This window comes from Diplotaxodon limnothrissa, linkage group LG9 (genome assembly GCF_057381915.1).
Source record: "Diplotaxodon limnothrissa isolate DT_005_m linkage group LG9, D_limnothrissa_male_GT1.1, whole genome shotgun sequence".
In the NCBI taxonomy this organism is placed as follows: Eukaryota; Metazoa; Chordata; class Actinopteri; order Cichliformes; family Cichlidae; genus Diplotaxodon; species Diplotaxodon limnothrissa.
In genome coordinates this window covers 32,882,748-32,900,148 of record NC_140604.1, presented here as the reverse complement: position 1 = coordinate 32,900,148, position 17,401 = coordinate 32,882,748, and the positions used below count along the sequence as shown (strand labels likewise).

Sequence of the window (17,401 nt, the reverse complement as noted above, 5' to 3'; positions counted from 1 at the left end):
CAGGAGAAAAGTGCGCACTGACAGAAAAAACAAAGAAAAAAACATCTGTATATATTGCATATTGTGATTTGGATGTGTACGTGACTGAATTGTACGTGTTTGAACGCAATTTGTGGCTACAACAGCAACAACGTTAAACTGCACTGTCCCTTTTAAATAAAGAATTAGTATTATTAATAGAAAACAGTTTAAAAAGATTAGACATTCATTTTAAAGCATCAGAAACAAGTTTTCGTTCTAGCTGCATCTGCTAATTTATTCTGACATTTCGTAGAAACTCCCAGTTTCTTTATATCTGCAACAAGAAACAGTACTATTATTCATTCTTAGAATTAAATATGAAATGTAAGTTATGAATAAAGGTCATTCTTTCAGCACTTGATCAATTAAAGTTCGTTTTTATTCTGTTTTTTTCTCGGCAGTGTTCACTTCCGGTTTTGTTTCCTTTGCATTCGTGCTTCCTAAACTTCCCCAACTTGAGCAGAAAGTCCACAACTCAGGTCAGCTGTTCTCTGTAAAAGTTATATTATTCTTAACAATCTCAACCGTGTCCAACCATTTTTATACCAACACAACTGCGACCTGAACGGGGTTGACGCCACACCACAAACTCCACCGTGACTTCTGCGCATGCGTCATAGTTAGAGTAACGGAAGCAGTACAGCGACGCTCATAGACAGCCTGACCGACGCTGAATGAGAACGCATTGATTTCGACTTCAAAATGATGAAATTTCTGCCGAAACTTCTGCTACTGGTGTTGTTAGCCTTTCCGGCGACTCTCCTTATCAAAGGTGAGTCTGTTTGTAAAGATACGAAGAAAAGCGCAGCGATTTAGGGGAAAAAGAAGTGTTAGCTGTCGAGCTAAGTAGCTGCTGTGGGGAAAGGGGAAGGCCGCTCTCCATTAAGCGTGCTGGTTGAAGTGAAGCGTGTATATAAAAATGAAGGGATTCATCGTAAATGTGGGGCAATTAGAGGGATATCTCCACGGTGGATTTCGTTTTCGCAAATGCCTCTTGTTGTTTCGTGTAATTTAGTGTAAGGTAGCTCACGTCAAGGTACTTTAAACGCCTGGTTAGACTGACGTGTCCTTACTGTTAGCAGGGAAGCTAAGAGGCTCAGTTAACGTGCTGCTTTATTTCAGCTCCTTTATTTCCTCTCTGTGTAAACGGAGCCTCGGAGTTGCCACACATATTATGATGTAATCAACAAAACTTGTGAAAGTTGCTGAAAAACGGGGTAAAGTTACTTTTGTTGCTACGCTAGCTTACTTAGCTTAACCCCGCAGAACTGAATCACAGAGGGACTGTTACTTCAAATGCCCGCTTAATTAATGTAAGTAGATAATTAAGTCTGTAAGAGTATGGCTTATTGTGTGGATGCTTAAGCATCCACACTATTGAGTTCCTGTTTCTCTTTATTCTTTATTATTATTCTAGTTGCTTCCGTACACTTTTTGGCACTTAACTACTTCCACAATTTTCAGCCGATTTTCACCGTTCAAATTTTAAACTATTCTGCTATTTCTGCTAATGTGCGCTATGACTTTTGGTATTTTTTGCTATTATACTTTTTAAAATATTAAGCTTTTTTCCTTTAATTTGTCCCATTGAAATGAATGGGAAACTTCTGCAATTCTGCTAAAATTTGCTTGTTTTTGAAACTTAACTACTTCCTCATATTTTCACCTAGAACAACCATTCAAATTTTAAAATGTTCACAAATTATTGGGCTATTCAGGTATGATTCAGCTTTTTCAAATCTTCTACTGTTTTACTTTTATGCCTCTTAAAGTTTTGAGTTGCAAAATTGTGATTTTTCACAAAATACATGCGTTGTTATGGTTGCTATGCTCTTGGCTTCCAGTGTGTCACTGAAGGTTTTGCAGTCTTCTCTTCATGTCCGAACAACTGTTTGCTACTTGCTCAATTTTCACTCAACTTCCACAAATTATACATCAAAACGTAGGTATTTTTGCTGGCTTTCAGGAAATGTCACTATCATTGTTGTGGGATTTATAGAATTTTCGCAAATCTCCTCAGACCAACACAATGTCAGAAAACTCTCCATATAAAGTGAATGGAGAGCTTGTTCAAAATCACCGCTGGATTTCTGTAATGAGAGGCATATTCGAATCGTCATATCTCCTTAACGAAGCAAAGTTAAGACATGAGGCTTGTCCCCGAATATCTTCAGACACCCCTGACGCTCACAATTCAAGAATTTCTTTCTCACCTATTACCGTTCTGAAATGAGTTGGACTTGTTTGAGGGTAGGAAATTCGTCCTTCGCTCAGATTTCTTCAGATTTCAAACTGTGGAAATGAACCACTTTTTTCTCTCGTCATAACTTTTTGTTGGATTTCCACAGAGACCTGAAAATTTCCATGATTGTTCACCAAAGCCTGCTGTCTCTTACGGTGAAAGAATGATATCGATACTCCAAATAGATTTCAAGTCACAAAGCGTTGTTTGAGGGCAAGTCAAGGCAGTTTTTGCTTCGCTCTACTCAGTTGTGGTGCATTAGAAGTCAAATATCTTTAATAATTCATATTTTAATGATAAATTGTAAACACTGGAAGATTCCCCCATCTCTTCTGAACAAAACAGTGTAAGAATGACCGCTCTAGCCCCTACGGTTTGGAAATTATGGTCATTTGTTTGAGGGGAGTCCTCACTATGAGAAATAGGCTGCAATAATCCTGTGCCTCTCTGTGCTGCGTGTGTAAAAAGAGGCACATGTTTTGGCGGGAAAAAGTACACAGGCTCTCTGATTGGTGGATTCAAATTCAGCAGCTCCCAGGCTGACCTAGAAACTTACTTCTCTCTCCCTGTGCATTTTTTTGCTGATTTTTTCATTTAACAAGTATATTTGAGGGACCCTCGGCATGTTCAGCATTTTTTCAGCTGTCCATTTTGCTTTTCCAATTTTTCTGTTTAACTTATTACTATTGTGCTAAATCATACTATTTCTGCTATTTTATAAGATTTGTGCCTAATATAGTATTTCTGCTAAATTACAGTATTTCTGCTTTTTATACTATTTGTGCTAAAACATAGTATTTCTACTAAATGTAGTATTTATGCTTAATCATACTATTTCTGCTTTTTATGGGATTTGTGCCTAATATAGTATTTCTGCTTTTTATAGGATTTTTGCTCAAACATAGTATTTCTACTAAATGTAGTGTTTATGCTTAATCATGCTATTTCTGCTTTTTATAGGATTTGTGCTTAATATAGTATTTCTGCTAAATTATAGTATTTCTGCTTTTTATAGTATTTGTGCTAAAACATAGTATTTCTACTAAATGTAGTATTTATGCTTAATCATAGTATTTCTATATATTTCTGCCAGGTCCCCAGGCAGCCAATCCTCTGTGAGGACTTAGACATTCAAATTTTCAAATCAGGGCCTGCACGGTTTCCCAGCCAATCATATATGTGTCCTGAGGCATTCAAATTTGCATATTGGGGCCTTCATGGCTTCTAAGCCAGCCAATCATATCTGAGGGCTGAGGAATTCAAATCCACAAATCAGGGCCTGCACGGCTTCCCAGGCAGCCAATCATATATGTGGCCTCAGGCATTCAAATTTGCATATTGGGGAATTCGTGGCTTCTAAGTCAACAAGTCATCCATGTCGTATATCTCTAAAAATTCACATTTTAATGATAAATTGTTAACACTGGAAGATTCCCCCATCTCTTCTGAACAAAACGGTTTAAGAATGACCGTTCTAGCCCCTACGGTTAGGAAATTATGGTCATTTGTTTGTGGGGAGTCCTCACTATGAGAAATAGGCTGCAATAATCCTGTGCCTCTCTGTGCTGCGTGTGTAAAAAGATGCACCTGTTTTGGCGGGAAAACGTAAACAGCCACTCTGATTGGTGGATTTAAATTCGGCAGCTCTCTCCCTCTGTGTCTGTCTGTGTGTGTGTGTGTGTGTGTGTGTGTGTGTTTAGTGGGAGAGAGAGGACCCTGCCCTTATTTGGCAGCATGTCATTGTAGGATTTAAATTGAATATAGTTAGACTGGTTGACTGGATTAGAGCCTGTGTTTGTGTGTCCCTCTGTGCATTTGTGTTTCAATATGCCTCCATATTTGTAATTTTGTAAGTTATTACTATTCTGCTAAATCATAGTATTTCTGGTACTTTTCGGTACTTGTGCTAAATACAGTATTTCTGCTAAATCATACTATTTCTGCTTTTCATAAGATTTGTGCATAATATAGTATTTCTGCTAAATTATAGTATTTCTGCTTTTTATACTATTTGTGCCTAATATAGTATTTCTGCTTTTTATAGGATTTGTGCTTAATATAGTATTTCTGCTAAATTATAGTATTTCTGCTTTTTATAGTATTTGTGCGAAAACATAGTATTTCTACTAAATGTAGTATTTATGCTTAATCATAGTATTTCTATATATATATCTGCCAGGTCCCCAGGCAGCCAATCCTCTCTGAGGACTGAGACATTCAAATTTTCAAATCAGGGCCTGCACGGTTTCCCAGCCAATCATATATGTGTCCTGAGGCTTTCAAATTTGCATATTGGGGCCTTCATGGCTTCTAAGCCAGCCAATCATATCAGGGCTGAGGAATTCAAATCCACAAATCAGGGCCTGCATGGCTTCCCAGCCAGCCAATCATATATGTGGCCTCAGCCATTCAAATTTGCATATTGGGGAATTCGTGGCTTCTAAGTCAATAAGTCATCCATGTCATATATCTCTAAAAATTCATATTTGAATGATAAATTGTCAACACTTGAAGATTCCCCAATCACTTCTGAACAAAACGGTGTAAGAATGACCGCTCTAGCCCCTACAGTTAGGAAATTATGGTCATTTGTTTGAGGGGAGTCCTCACTATGAGAAATAGACTGCAATAATCCTGTGCCTCTCTGTGCTGCGTGTGTAAAAAGATGCACCTGTTTTGGCGGGAAAACGTAAACAGCCACTCTGATTGGTGGATTCAAATTTATCAGCTCCCAGGCTGCTTGACTGACCTAGAAACTTGCTTCTCTCCCTGTGTGTGTGTGTGAGAGAGACAGAGGCAGAGAGAGACAGAGAGAGAGAGAGAGAAAGACCCTCTTTAGGGCAGCATCTCATTGTTTGACTGGCATAGACCCTGTGTGTGTGTCTCTCTCTTTACATTTCTGTATTTATTTATTTGTATTTCTTTTTTCCCCCACAGTTGAACAATAATTAGTTTTGAGACAGCTTAAGCATATTCTGTTTTTTTCTCAGCTTGTCACTTTAGTTTTCCAGTATTTTCACTTAAGTTATAACTATTCTGCTCAATCATAGTATTTGTTCTAAATCATTGTTATTATGCTACATTGTAGTATTTCTGCTAAATCATACTATTTCTACTATATTATATTTTTCTTTCTAAATATAGCATTTCTGCTATATAATTGTATTTCTGCTATCTTATAATATTTGTGCTAAACCAGAGTATTTGTGCTAAAACATAGTATTAATTTAAAATTACAATATTCATAGTTCATCACAGTGTCTCTGGTAAAACACAGTATTTCTGCTATGTTGTACTATTTTTCTAAATCATAGTGTTTCTGTAATTTTTAAGTATTTTTGGCTAAATATATTCTTTCTGTTATCTTATACTATTTCTCCTAAATTCTTGTATTTTTTGAGAAGTTGTCATGTTTCTGGTAAGTTACAATATTTCTGCTAAGTTCTGCTATGCTATTGTATTTCTGCCAAGTATTATGTTTCCTCTAAGATATTGCAGTTCTGCTAAGTTATTACATTTTAGCAAAGTTCCTTTGCTTCTGCAAAGTTTTTACAATTTCTGCAACTTTTCAGCTTTTTCAGCTAGTTTTTGCATACAGCTTCAGCTTTAAAGCATCCACACTGCATTTTCGCAGGAAATGCAAATTTTTCTAGTTTACTCAATTGGTCTGCACACTGTGCAGCTGAACGGCTGTTTGAGGCCGATTAAGTTATCTGGATCGTATCCTGTTGGCTGTGATTGTAAGCTGTGGGTTAGTTCGGCGTTTACATGACGAAACGGACGTGTTGGCTTCCTATTTCTTTTAAGCAACACTGTTTTTACATCACGGGCCTGTGGATACGCTTTTAGAGAGTTTAACAATAGCAATTTTATATTAGGGTATTGATATTTGTAATCATAAAGTCTAACCAAGAACATGGTGTTGTGTGGATATTATGCACATCATTATTATCACGGTTAATAATGTTGTAATAAGTTTCATTTTAATGTGTTGGTTAATCCCTGGCCTTGTGTATATGCAGACAGAGTGAGGGGAAGTAGTGGGACTAACCTGACTGTGTTATTGGGTCGCTTTCATGAGTCATAAAACTAGGCAGCATGGTGGTGCATTGGTTATCATGGTTGCAAAACAGCAAGAAGGTTCTGAGTTGGAGCATCCTGGATGGAGAAGTCTGCAGCCCAAATAGATGCATGTCAGGCAAATGGGTGACTCTAAAATGATCTTGTGTCAGTGTCTGACTCTGTTAGCTGGGGTATGCTGCCTTCATTTGGATAAGCATTTAAACAAGTCGATAGCTGCACCCTAATTGACAGGGTGTGACTGCACTGATGAGCTAAACAAAGGTATTTGCTTTCACGCAGATCTGAATGTTAAATGTTCAAAAATGTTTGCATGCTAGTGTTATTCGTCAATTTTCTTAACTCTTTATCCAGTTCAGCGCGGGCTCCATCCACACTGAACTGGACAACAGACGACTGTTCCAGCTGTCATGGGGCGAAAGGTGTGGTGCAGCCTAGGTTATGCTCTCCATTGTCATCTCTCTGCGCGATGCAAGCCCAAACTGACGTCACAACTGCTGGCATGTGCCACACTTTGGCATCATTTCAGTTTTTCATGCTTCTCTTAACTTTTGTAATGTGCCATGTGCAGCCAGCTGGGTGGAAGAGAAAACTGTTCGATCAACTTGGTTTTTTTGTTTTTTGTAAACTAAGTTTTTAGTTGTATATCAATACCACAGTTCAAAGGTTCCCTGATTACAGCAGATGTTGAAACAGCAGAAACTTCTACACTTACACCAGCACTGATACAGACCAGTTCAGGAGAGAACTGTGGCGAGTACAGTGTGCCTTCAAGTTCCATGTAAACGATGACTGGGATCTGGTGATATTACAGTTTGCGCTTGATACAACCAGTGAACCAGTGTGGTGACCATAAATGCCAGTAAGGTTTAAATACATGTGACTCGCTACCGTTTAGTTCTAGAACTAAAGATGGCTCTTGGGTGATAAGTGAAGTCCAGTTGCCTTCTTCACTTGACTTAGATCTGAGATGATGGTCGTCTTGGAAAATGTAGAACTGTTTTTGTTTGTTTATAATATATTTACATGTAGGGCTGCACGATTAATCGTTAGAAAATCGCGATCTCGATTCATACTTATGTGCGATCTCATTTCCAAATGACAACGATTTAAACAAAAAAAAAAAAAAAAAAAAAGACAACGATGATTGTACCGCAATTTGATCCGGGACGTAATCTGCATGAAAACAAGCGCTCACTCTTCCTGCTCAACAAATGACAAGGGCGGAGCCTTATACCACGTGATACAGAAGCTGTGCCGTGTGATGCTAAAATTAGCAGGAGAAAACAACGGCGAGCACGTCAGGGATGACGAGAAAGTGACAGGAGAAAATCCGTCCCGGTCAACCACCCAAACATCAATAACGGGAACCTTATACAGCGCTTCCCTATACCCGTCGAACTCCCGCAGGCACAAAGAAATTACGGAGGCTATCACTTATCACCTGACCAAAGATATGGCTCCATCAACACTGTGCAAAACGAGGGATTTAGGAAAACGATCAACACCCTAGACAAACGCTACACAGTGCTGTGTTATTTTTCTATTGTTGCACTACCTGCTCTGTACACGCAGCGTCGAGCAACGGTGGAGACGGAATTTCAAGCAGTACAACATTTTGCTGCAACAACAAAACGTGAGACATTTGTTGTTTTTATGTTTATTTATTGTTTTTATGTTCAGTCTCAACTGTTACGAAGTTGATGTGCAGTTAATAAGTGCAATAAATATTTATACTGGAAAAGAAAATCGTGAGAGAATCGTGATCTCAATTCTAAGCCAAAAAATCGTGATTCTCATTTTATGCAAAATTGTGCAGCCCTATTTACATGGATGGCTTCAGAGAGACAAACATGGACACTTTGATGCTTGTATCTACCTTTGAAAGATTGTGTGATGTTACCTTAACAAAATCTATCATCCCAAGCTTTAAACCACCAAAAGTAGACTTTGTAATTTCCAAGTTTTTAGGTTGTAGTGAATGCTGCAGCTCGGTGTTTAGCTTGGTCTGGATCTGTTCTCCAGGCTATGCTTGGATTGTTCTTAAGCACACCGTGCAACAAGTTTGAGAACCATGTAGTCTTAGGTACCAGAAGAACATTGATGGAGTACAAAGTCATATCTGTGTTGTGGTCAATTTTAGGCTTGCATCCATTTTTCCAACCATCACGGAGCTCATTGGTGAACTGAAGATGTGCTTTAAATATCAGACCTCTGTAGCTGCTCCAGGATCTTTGAACCATTACATGAAATAAAGATTGTTTATAGGCTTGGTAAAAATTCCCATACTTTCTGTCAGGACCAGTGGCAAGTGCCCAGGATTTGACTGAGGATGAGGAGGCTGAGGCTGTGGATGAAGACGTGGTGGACGACGTGAACGAAGAGGATGATGAGGCAGAAGTGGAAGATGATGATAACACAGAACTGGTAAGTGATTAAATTGGCTGTAGAAATGTTTTCATAGATGATGCAAGTTTTCGCTGTTTACTGTACCGTGATAAACGTGAACCTGTTCTTCGTCCCGTTACCTAAACCTGTGCGCTTATCTAGACGGAAGAAAAAGAAGATGAAGAGGAGGAAGCGTTGGTTGGAGAGGTGAAGGCTTCCCCCAACGCTGACACAACCATCCTGTTTGTCAAAGGAGAAGGTGAATGTCTTTGTGTATCCGCCCTCTTGTTTTCATTCAGCAGTTTCTAGATTTTCCTGTATTGAAACCCCCTTTGATTCATGCCATCCTTCCTCTAGACTTCCCAGCCAACGACATCGTTAAGTTCCTTCTTGGCTTCACTAACAAAGGGTCGGAGAACTTCATCGTAGAGTCTCTGGATGCTTCTTTCCGTTACCCACAGGTAAGAAAATGAGCTGTAACAAATATTCATAGCTGTAGCTTCATCTCTCTCTAAATTTGTCCTGTTGTCCCCTTTCAGGATTACCAGTTCTACATCCAGAACTTCACCGCTCTCCAGCTCGGCACCGTGGTTCCTCCCAGCAGACAGGCCACCTTTGAGTACTCCTTCATCCCTGCAGAGCCAATGGGTGGGCGGCCATTCGGACTCGTCATCAACCTCAACTACAAGGACAGCAGTGTAAGCATGACTGGTTTAAGCTCTTCTAATGTCAGCGATGTAACAAATCAGATTCTGTGTGGAAATTTGGGACAATAAGTAGGAAAAAGTGATCTGTAGCCATTATTTTCCACCATTGCGTTTTGTTTCTTTATTTACATTTCTCATCCATTCTTTTCCCACCTACAGGGAAACGTTTTCCAGGATGCTGTGTTTAACCAGACTGTCACCATCACTGAGAGAGAGGATGGGCTTGATGGAGAGACGTAAGCATGCATATATATATACACACCCAATCTGGCTTTTTTCCTCCCCCTTTGCCTGCATTTGTCCATAAACCCACCCTCTCTCTCTCTCTCTGCCAGGATCTTCATGTATGTCTTCCTGTCAGGTCTTGGGCTGCTCGTGGTTGTAGGCCTTCACCAGCTGCTGGAGTCCAGAAAGGTGCAGATACCATCAGATGAAACTGTTTTTAAAGAAATGGGTAGTTGAGGGGAAAAATAAACCCTTTGATGGTTTAGCTAGTGTTTTTTACATCAGGATCTGCAGGTGTTTGTCACAGACTTAAACTCTTTGGAGCTTTTGGCCAAAGCATGAGCTATATGAGGTTGAGTTGGTGTCATTAGCAAAAAAAAAAGAAGCAGACAGCTCATTCTGTGTTTGTTTGTAGAGGAGGCGTCCAGCTCCAAAGGTAGAAACGGGAACTTCGAGCCACAACGACGTCGACCTGAGCTGGATCCCCCCAGAAACACTGAACCAGATCAGTACGTACTCCTCGCACACATCCTGTGACCTCATCAGCTCGCACACAAGCTTTCTTTTTTATGTACTTTATTATCTGCAGACACAGAAATCCAACTGTTTATACACCACAAGTCTCAGATGAGATTGTCAGCTTCATCCGAACACTCCCTCTCAGAGCACCTTTTAAGCTTTTCTTCCTCACAGAATCAGCTGATTCACGCGTGCAGGTGTATCTTTTGTAACATTGAAAACATTCACCAAAATTACATTTAATTCCTTTAATTAAACAAAAGACTACACGAGCTTTAACCATTTAAATATGGAAGTGACTCTGCAGAACAGTAGCATGTTGGCTGTTTTAGAGTGAAGTAACACGAGCACTGGACCACATGGACATCATTTGCAGTGAGCCACACGTTTCAGTGATATTTAAAATACAACCTGATTATAGGAGGAGGAAATTTCAGGTTTCAACAGTGCTTGCACAGATGGTGTTTAATTTCATTTCTTAGTACATGCTTAGTTTAGGGAGTTGGACTACTTTTAGGTTCATAGATTTCTCCAGGTTAAACATCTTAGCTTTCATCACGGGTCCCTGCAACCTCTGCTTCCTGTGCAGCTCTTGAGGTTGGCAGACGTCTGTAGAGCTGCTGTTTCTCTCTGCACCCAAACATTTTCGAGTTTATTATATGAACAGGTTCAGGATATTTGCTGCTGTTGCTGCTCTGTTCTTTCTTCCTGCTTCACCTGCTGTTTCAGAATGATCTTAATCCTTGACTGAGCACGAGGATCACTCACCTTCTTTCTCCTCCTCTCTCTGCTTTCCTTGCTCTCATGTTTTCCTGCGTCTTCAGTGCAGAGTCGCAGAGGTGAGGTCTGCTGCATGTCGTGTGTTTGTGTGTCTGTAACACAACTTTGGTCCTGATGTTGGAGTGTTTAGTGTTCTTCTCCCACTCCTGGTGCTCCAGATGTTCTGATCTGTTAGTGAGAAACTGCAGAAAGTTAAACTAAACACAGTTTCCCACTGACATCACGTCACATTATTCACCTGTTTTGTAATCAGACCATCTGGTTCTTGGCATTCTTCCTTGTGTGTGAAAGTTGGTCTTAGAGAGTGGTGGTCACAGTAAGCGGGGTTGTGGTGCAGCTGCTTGGTTGGATGTTGGCTATAAAAATGATTTTCCTTCTTTCATTTTTACTTAACCCAGCAAACTCCTCCAGTATCTGGGAAAACATGTGAAGACGTTAGTGATCCCGTTGCTTGTTTTTGTCATACCTGTGATATTTTCATTACTGTTACAGATGTTATAAAATCCTCTAAAGTCTTCAGTTACAACTTTCAGTCATTTTTATACAAAAGGCAGTCAACCCAAGTTATCTGTCAGTCGAGTTGCAGGTGTAAAATACTTTTAGTCGCACATTACATGTGTGGTCATTTTCCCCCTACACACTGCTTGTAGGAAGAGAGTCAAAACCAGGTGTCGCTGCCTGATGGTAGCAGAAATAACAAAGTAGTTGAGCAGGAGCATCCTTTTTTTTTTTTTGTTGCTTGAAGTTTTCTTTGGACCTTAAACAATAACTTCAAGGAAGTTTCTTTGGAATCACGTAATTATTTCAAAGTTCCTTAGTTTGCTTGTCAGATGTAATAAAAACCTCAAACCTGTTGATGGAGTCTCCACTGTAAATAATACATGTGTGAGAAAGCTTCAGTGAAATGTTTTTGGAAGACACATTTGGTTTTTTGGGGGTTTTTTTAAGCATGTTCTGACCTCATGTTTGGCCTGATTCTGAGAACATAAAACCTGCAGGTGTGTGGCATCACCGCTCTGTTTTCAGAAAAAAAATTACAATTCACCTTCTTAACATCTTCTCCTCCTTCAGACAAAGCATCTCCCAAAAGATCTCCTCGCAAGAGGAACCAGAAACGCTCGGCCGGCTCAGACGAGTGACGGCTGACAAACGTCACTTCAACAAAAATTTCATCCACCCGTGGAGGAAGAGGAGGCGACGGGCTGAGAGCTCCACCGTGAGCACACTCTGCCCTCTGCTGAGGAACTTTAACCAGTGCCAAGCACAGCGATGGCTGGCTCAGCTTAAAAACTGTTGAACACACACACACACATACACTGCAGCCCCTTTTGTTTAACGATTACTTTTTCTGACGCTGTCACAGAGAGATGTGGGGAGGCTCATCCTCTAACAGGCATGTTGGCCGTTTGTTTTCTCTGAAGGTTGATGGGTTTTCTTCAAAGATCAGATTTTTTTTAAGCCTTGGTAGTACAACTGCTGACATTATCATTGTGAGACAGTATTGATTGTGTTGTTTGCCTCGCACACTGACGCAGGGCTGAAACGATCAGGATCATTTTTGTCTAATTCGACTCTTCTTTCAAGTTACTGGTTCAGAGTAGAAACACTGGTTAGTTGCAGCCCTGCTCTGATGTGTGGAGGAGCTACAGTAACAGATGCAGTTTTGTTGTTTTTGACATTTTTGTATATTTTCTCTGTTCGTTGATTTTGTCTGCACATAATTTTTGGTTTTGTTGGGATTTTGTAGACTTAATCTGCTTCCCTTCTGTCTGCTGTCCCTCTGTGTTTCACCCTTTAGTCACAGTCACTCAGTTTCCCTTCTGCAGATACTCAGAGTTTTTTTTGTGGTCTGATCCCGTCGGTCAGCTATCAGCGCCGTCCTTCTTAAACTGTAACTGACGTTTTGAGCTAACGTTTCAATGCTCATGTTATATTTAGGGGGGAAAGGTCCAAATCTTTGTCTAACAATGATGAAATATTGTTTTGGTTTAGCACAGAAAAGAAACCGGCCGCAGTAATGCAGTGCGGCCAGTAGGAGGTGGTACGAGTAGATCTCCAGAAACTCACCAGGCATTAATCTCTAGTTTCTCCTTATGTAATTGATTAACCGTGTATTTCAGCAGGCAGCTAATTATTGAGAGAGAATATGGAGATATTGATTATCTGCCTGATAAGACAGATGGACGACATGACATCCAGCAGCTGCTGAGTTTCTTGTGCTACAGAGGCTGTGACCGGCTGCCCGCCATCATCACAGTCACTGTGACGCAAACGTTCATACTGTGTGCTGCCTCAGCGTGTTTTACTTTACTGTGATATAGTGAAGAGCAGTCATGCTCATGTTCCACGGGGTTTTTTGGCAACTAAATCAAAGTTATGCAAAGCTTCAGTTTTACAGTGACGAACCTCCTGCAGTTCTGTGGTGTGCTGGACTTTTGAGCTTCTGAGCCAAATCATTTTAGCAGACGATGTGCTGCTGACTTTGTGCGTGAAGTTGATCCGTTTGAGTTTTTTGCTTGTCCTTCTACTTTTTGAGATTTTCAATTGTATTAAAATCCAGAGTTTCCAGCCCATGGTGCCGGGAGAGCGTCATGGGCTGGAAACGGTGACACGAAGCTCCATCATGTTAGAAAGTGTGCCAGTTGTTAGGTGGACAGACAGAAGCGGAGAAACGGATCAATATGGAGCTCTGAGGCAGGAACGGATCACCATCAATCAGCATTTGGCTCAGAAGCTGATATCCAGCACGTTATGTTGTTCACGCTGTAAACACAGAGTCTGCATGAATTTGATTTAGTTGGAACTAAACTCATTTAGTTCTTATGATTTTTCTTCACCATATCATAAAGAAAATGTGCGAAACACAAAATTTATGCCACTTAAATTTTTGGCCATGGTTCTTTCTCGACAAGGCTTCTGAGTTTTCTGTGCTGTGAAGCGTAAAGCCTGTTATTGTCAACGAAAATCGTCCAAGTCCTGTTTTTAGAAGAGTTTTCATTTAGGAATCTGAAAAAGTTCATTAGGCAGAAAATGTTTTGCTTATCCTTCTTTAAATCATGTGAAAAGGTTAACTTGGTCTCTGGGAGCCTCTGAGGGGAGTAACCATCATCCAGCAGGTTCATCGATAGCAAGAATAATCTAGTTACAGCCTTAAGCATTAAAATGCATGAAAGCAACTTTCTTTTCTCTCATTAACATGAGTATTTTAACATATGAGACGCAACTCATGGGGTTTTGTGAAATCGGATGTTATGTTTCTCCCGGCTCGCCCTGTGAAATATCTGCATCGTGATGTTACGTCAGACCTGCGAGTGGAGACCCGAGTGTCTCGTCAGGTGGACTCATCAGCACTGTTGCGCTCGCTTCGGGCTCTGGCTCAGAAGATGACGGGTAAAGACTCATAAGAATCTAACAAACTGAACGGTTCGGGTCCTCTCCACGTGTGCCTGTTTTCTACCTTTTCCGTTTGTACGTTTTTATTCACTTCTGGCTTCTCTCCTCAAGCAGCCTGTGCAGATCAGAAAAATGTTGAAGCACTGGTGTAAATACTGGCTGACTTATGCTGATTTCAGAGCAAATTTACCGAGCTAATTTATTCAAGACGAAGATTGGGATTAAAGGGGAGGGGGGTGGGGTTTGTATACTGTACCACTAGGGGGCATCAGATTCTGCAGGGCTTGAGCATCAGATGAGGCTCCTGGTCTGCAGAGATGTCATTTCCTGTAAAGCTTTTTGTGGATATGGAAGTTGACAGCTGTTCACTGAGGCTCCCACATCCACAAGCAGCCAAGCTGACAGGTTTTTGTTATGTTTCTGTTTTTCTAAAATGATGGGGGCTGTAATTCAGAGATCTGAGCTTGTTCTTTTATTTGCTTTTAAATGTGCAGGAAATAAACTGAGGATTTGCTGTAGAGCTGCTGCTTCTGTCGTTTTTATTAACAAAAAAGAAAGCGTAAGATTTTCTTTTCTCCATTTGTGCAGAAAAGTGAAGAATGAAGGTTTTTACAGAGTTCAAAGGAAGCAGAAATGAGGTTTGGTAATGGTCAAAACAAAACTGGGTAGATGAAACAAGCAGGAAAAAATCTTACAGATGAGCGCAGGCAACAGTGCAGAGGAATGGTTTATTTGAAGAGTTTCAGTCAGGTTTCAGAGCTCAGCACAGCACAGAAACAGCTTTAGTGAAGGTTACAAATGATCTTCTTATGGCCTCTGACAGTGGACTCATCTCTGTGCTTGTCCTGCTAGACCTCAGTGCAGCGTTCGATACTGTTGATCATAATATCCTATTAGAGCGATTAGAACATGCTGTAGGTATTACAAGTACTGCGCTGCAGTGGTTTGTATCATATCTATCTAATAGACTCCAATTCGTGCATGTAAATGGAGAGTCCTCTTCACACACTGAGGTTAATTATGGAGTTCCACAGGGTTCAGTGCTAGGACCAATTCTGTTTACATTATACATGCTTCCCTTAGGCAGTATCATTAGAAGACATAGCATACATTTTCACTGCTATGCAGATGACACCCAGCTCTATCTGTCCATGAAGCCAGATAACACACACCAATTAGTTAAACTGCAGGAATGTCTTAAAGACATAAAGACCTGGATGGCCGCTAACTTTCTGCTTCTTAATTCAGATAAAACTGAGGTTATTGTACTCGGCCCTGAAAATCTTAGAAATATGGTATCTAATCAGATTCTTACTCTGGATGGCATTACCTTGGCCTCCAGTAACGCTGTGAGGAACCTTGGAGTCATTTTTGACCAGGACATGTCCTTCAACGCACATATTAAACAAATATGTAAGACTGCTTTCTTCCATTTGCGCAACATCTCTAAAGTTAGAAATATCCTGTCTCAGAGTGACGCTGAAAAACTAGTTCATGCATTTATTACTTCCAGGCTGGACTACTGTAATTCATTATTATCAGGATGTCCAAAAAACTCACTGAAAAGCCTTCAGCTAATCCAAAATGCTGCAGCAAGAGTCCTGACAGGGACTAGAAAGAGAGAGCATACTTCTCCTGTTTTGGCTTCCCTTCATTGGCTTCCTGTTAAATCCAGAATTGAATTCAAAATCCTGCTCCTCACATACAAGGTCTTAAATAATCAGGCCCCATCTTATCTTAATGACCTTGTAGTACCATATCACCCTATTAGAGCGCTCCGCTCTCGCTCTGCAGGCCTACTTGTTCCTAGAGTATTTAAAAGTAGAATGGGAGGGAGAGCCTTCAGTTTTCAGGCCCCTCTTCTGTGGAACCAGCTTCCAGTTTGGATTCGGGAGACAGACACTATCTCTACTTTTAAGATTAGGCTTAAAACTTTCCTTTTTTCTAAAGCATATAGTTAGGGCTGGACCAGGTGACCCTGAATCCTCCCTTTGTTATGCTGCAATAGATGTAGGCTGCCGGGGGATTCCCATGATGCATTGAGTTTTTCCTTTCCAGTCACCTTTCTCACTCACTATGTATTAATAGACCTCTCTGCATTGAATCATATCTGTTATTAACCTCTGTCTCTCTTCCACAGCATGTCTTTATCCTGTCTTCCTTCTCTCACCCCAACCGGTCGCAGCAGATGGCCGCCCCTCCCTGAGCCTGGTTCTGCCGGAGGTTTCTTCCTGTTAAAAGGGAGTTTTTCCTTCCCACTGTCGCCAAAGTGCTTGCTCATAGGGGGTCATATGATTGTTGGGTTTTTCTCTGTATCTATGAAGCGCCTTGAGGCGACTTTTGTTGTGATTTGGCGCTATATAAATAAAATTGAATTGAATTGAATTGAAAAAATACTACAGATTAATGCGAAGTAATTCACGTGTTTAATTTTAGTATATTTAGAACAAAGTTTGTCAGTTACAGTTGGAGTATGAACGTTAAAGCTACAGAGGTTGCATGAGCACACTGCAAGCAGAATGAAACATGCTCACCACAGTGTAAACGTGCGTGGTCCTTGGTGATGTCATTAACTGACTGAAAGGCCCCCGCTGACTGTGCACTGGCTGGCCACTTCATTAGGCACACCTGTTCAATCGCAACTGTCTAATCTGCCAATCGCACGGCGACATGGCTCCAGTGGGTGGCGCTGAGGCACGATGCGCTGTTAAGACATAAACCTCAGAGAAGAAGAAAGCAACTTTTATTTTGAAAACTCACTCTCCTGCAGCTGGTAGGCTTTGCTAAATATGCTTCCCAGCTCATCATGGCCTCGCCAGCCTGACTCCAGCTTTTTCACGGACTTCCCCTTCAGTCTTTGGTAGTGATGGTGAGATGAAGCCTAGTGATGAACTGAAGCTTTTCATTTGCTCTACTGCGCCATCAAGTGGACGATTCAAGTGAAACGGGCTCTGTGATTATAATGATGTGATGTGTAAACCTCTAAACTGAATAAATAAATTGTGTTCGTGGTTATTTATCCCGAATATTGTCTCAGTATGTCTGA

The 17,401-nt window shown here is 40.6% G+C and overlaps 1 protein-coding gene across 2 annotated transcripts; it reads left to right on the top strand.

Annotated features, from left to right (window-relative positions):
* Positions 1-652: 652 nt before the first annotated feature.
* On the top strand, positions 653-14,865 carry ssr1 (signal sequence receptor, alpha). 2 transcript variants are annotated; one of them, XM_085363065.1, is made up of 10 exons: positions 653-793; positions 8,643-8,770; positions 8,894-8,990; positions 9,089-9,192; positions 9,271-9,429; positions 9,598-9,674; positions 9,774-9,852; positions 10,079-10,172; positions 11,007-11,021; positions 12,034-14,865. In XM_085363065.1, exons 1-10 carry the CDS (start codon positions 724-726, stop codon positions 12,099-12,101), a joined length of 891 nt encoding a protein of 296 aa, XP_085219191.1. In that variant the 5' UTR covers positions 653-723; the 3' UTR covers positions 12,102-14,865. The 2 variants fall into 2 exon arrangements, with proteins under 2 accessions (XP_085219191.1, XP_085219192.1); XM_085363066.1 differs by lacking the exon at positions 11,007-11,021.
* The last annotated feature ends 2,536 nt before the right edge of the window (positions 14,866-17,401 follow it).

Bases quoted from the DNA above. Each gene is read 5' to 3' on its own strand.
- ssr1 (XM_085363065.1), top strand. From the start codon at position 724: ATGATGAAATTTCTGCCGAAACTTCTGCTACTGGTGTTGTTAGCCTTT. The intron at 9,193-9,270 runs GTAAGAAAATGA...GTCCCCTTTCAG, and splicing joins CTTCTTTCCGTTACCCACAG to GATTACCAGTTCTACATCCA. The intron at 9,430-9,597 runs GTAAGCATGACT...TCCCACCTACAG, and splicing joins TCAACTACAAGGACAGCAGT to GGAAACGTTTTCCAGGATGC.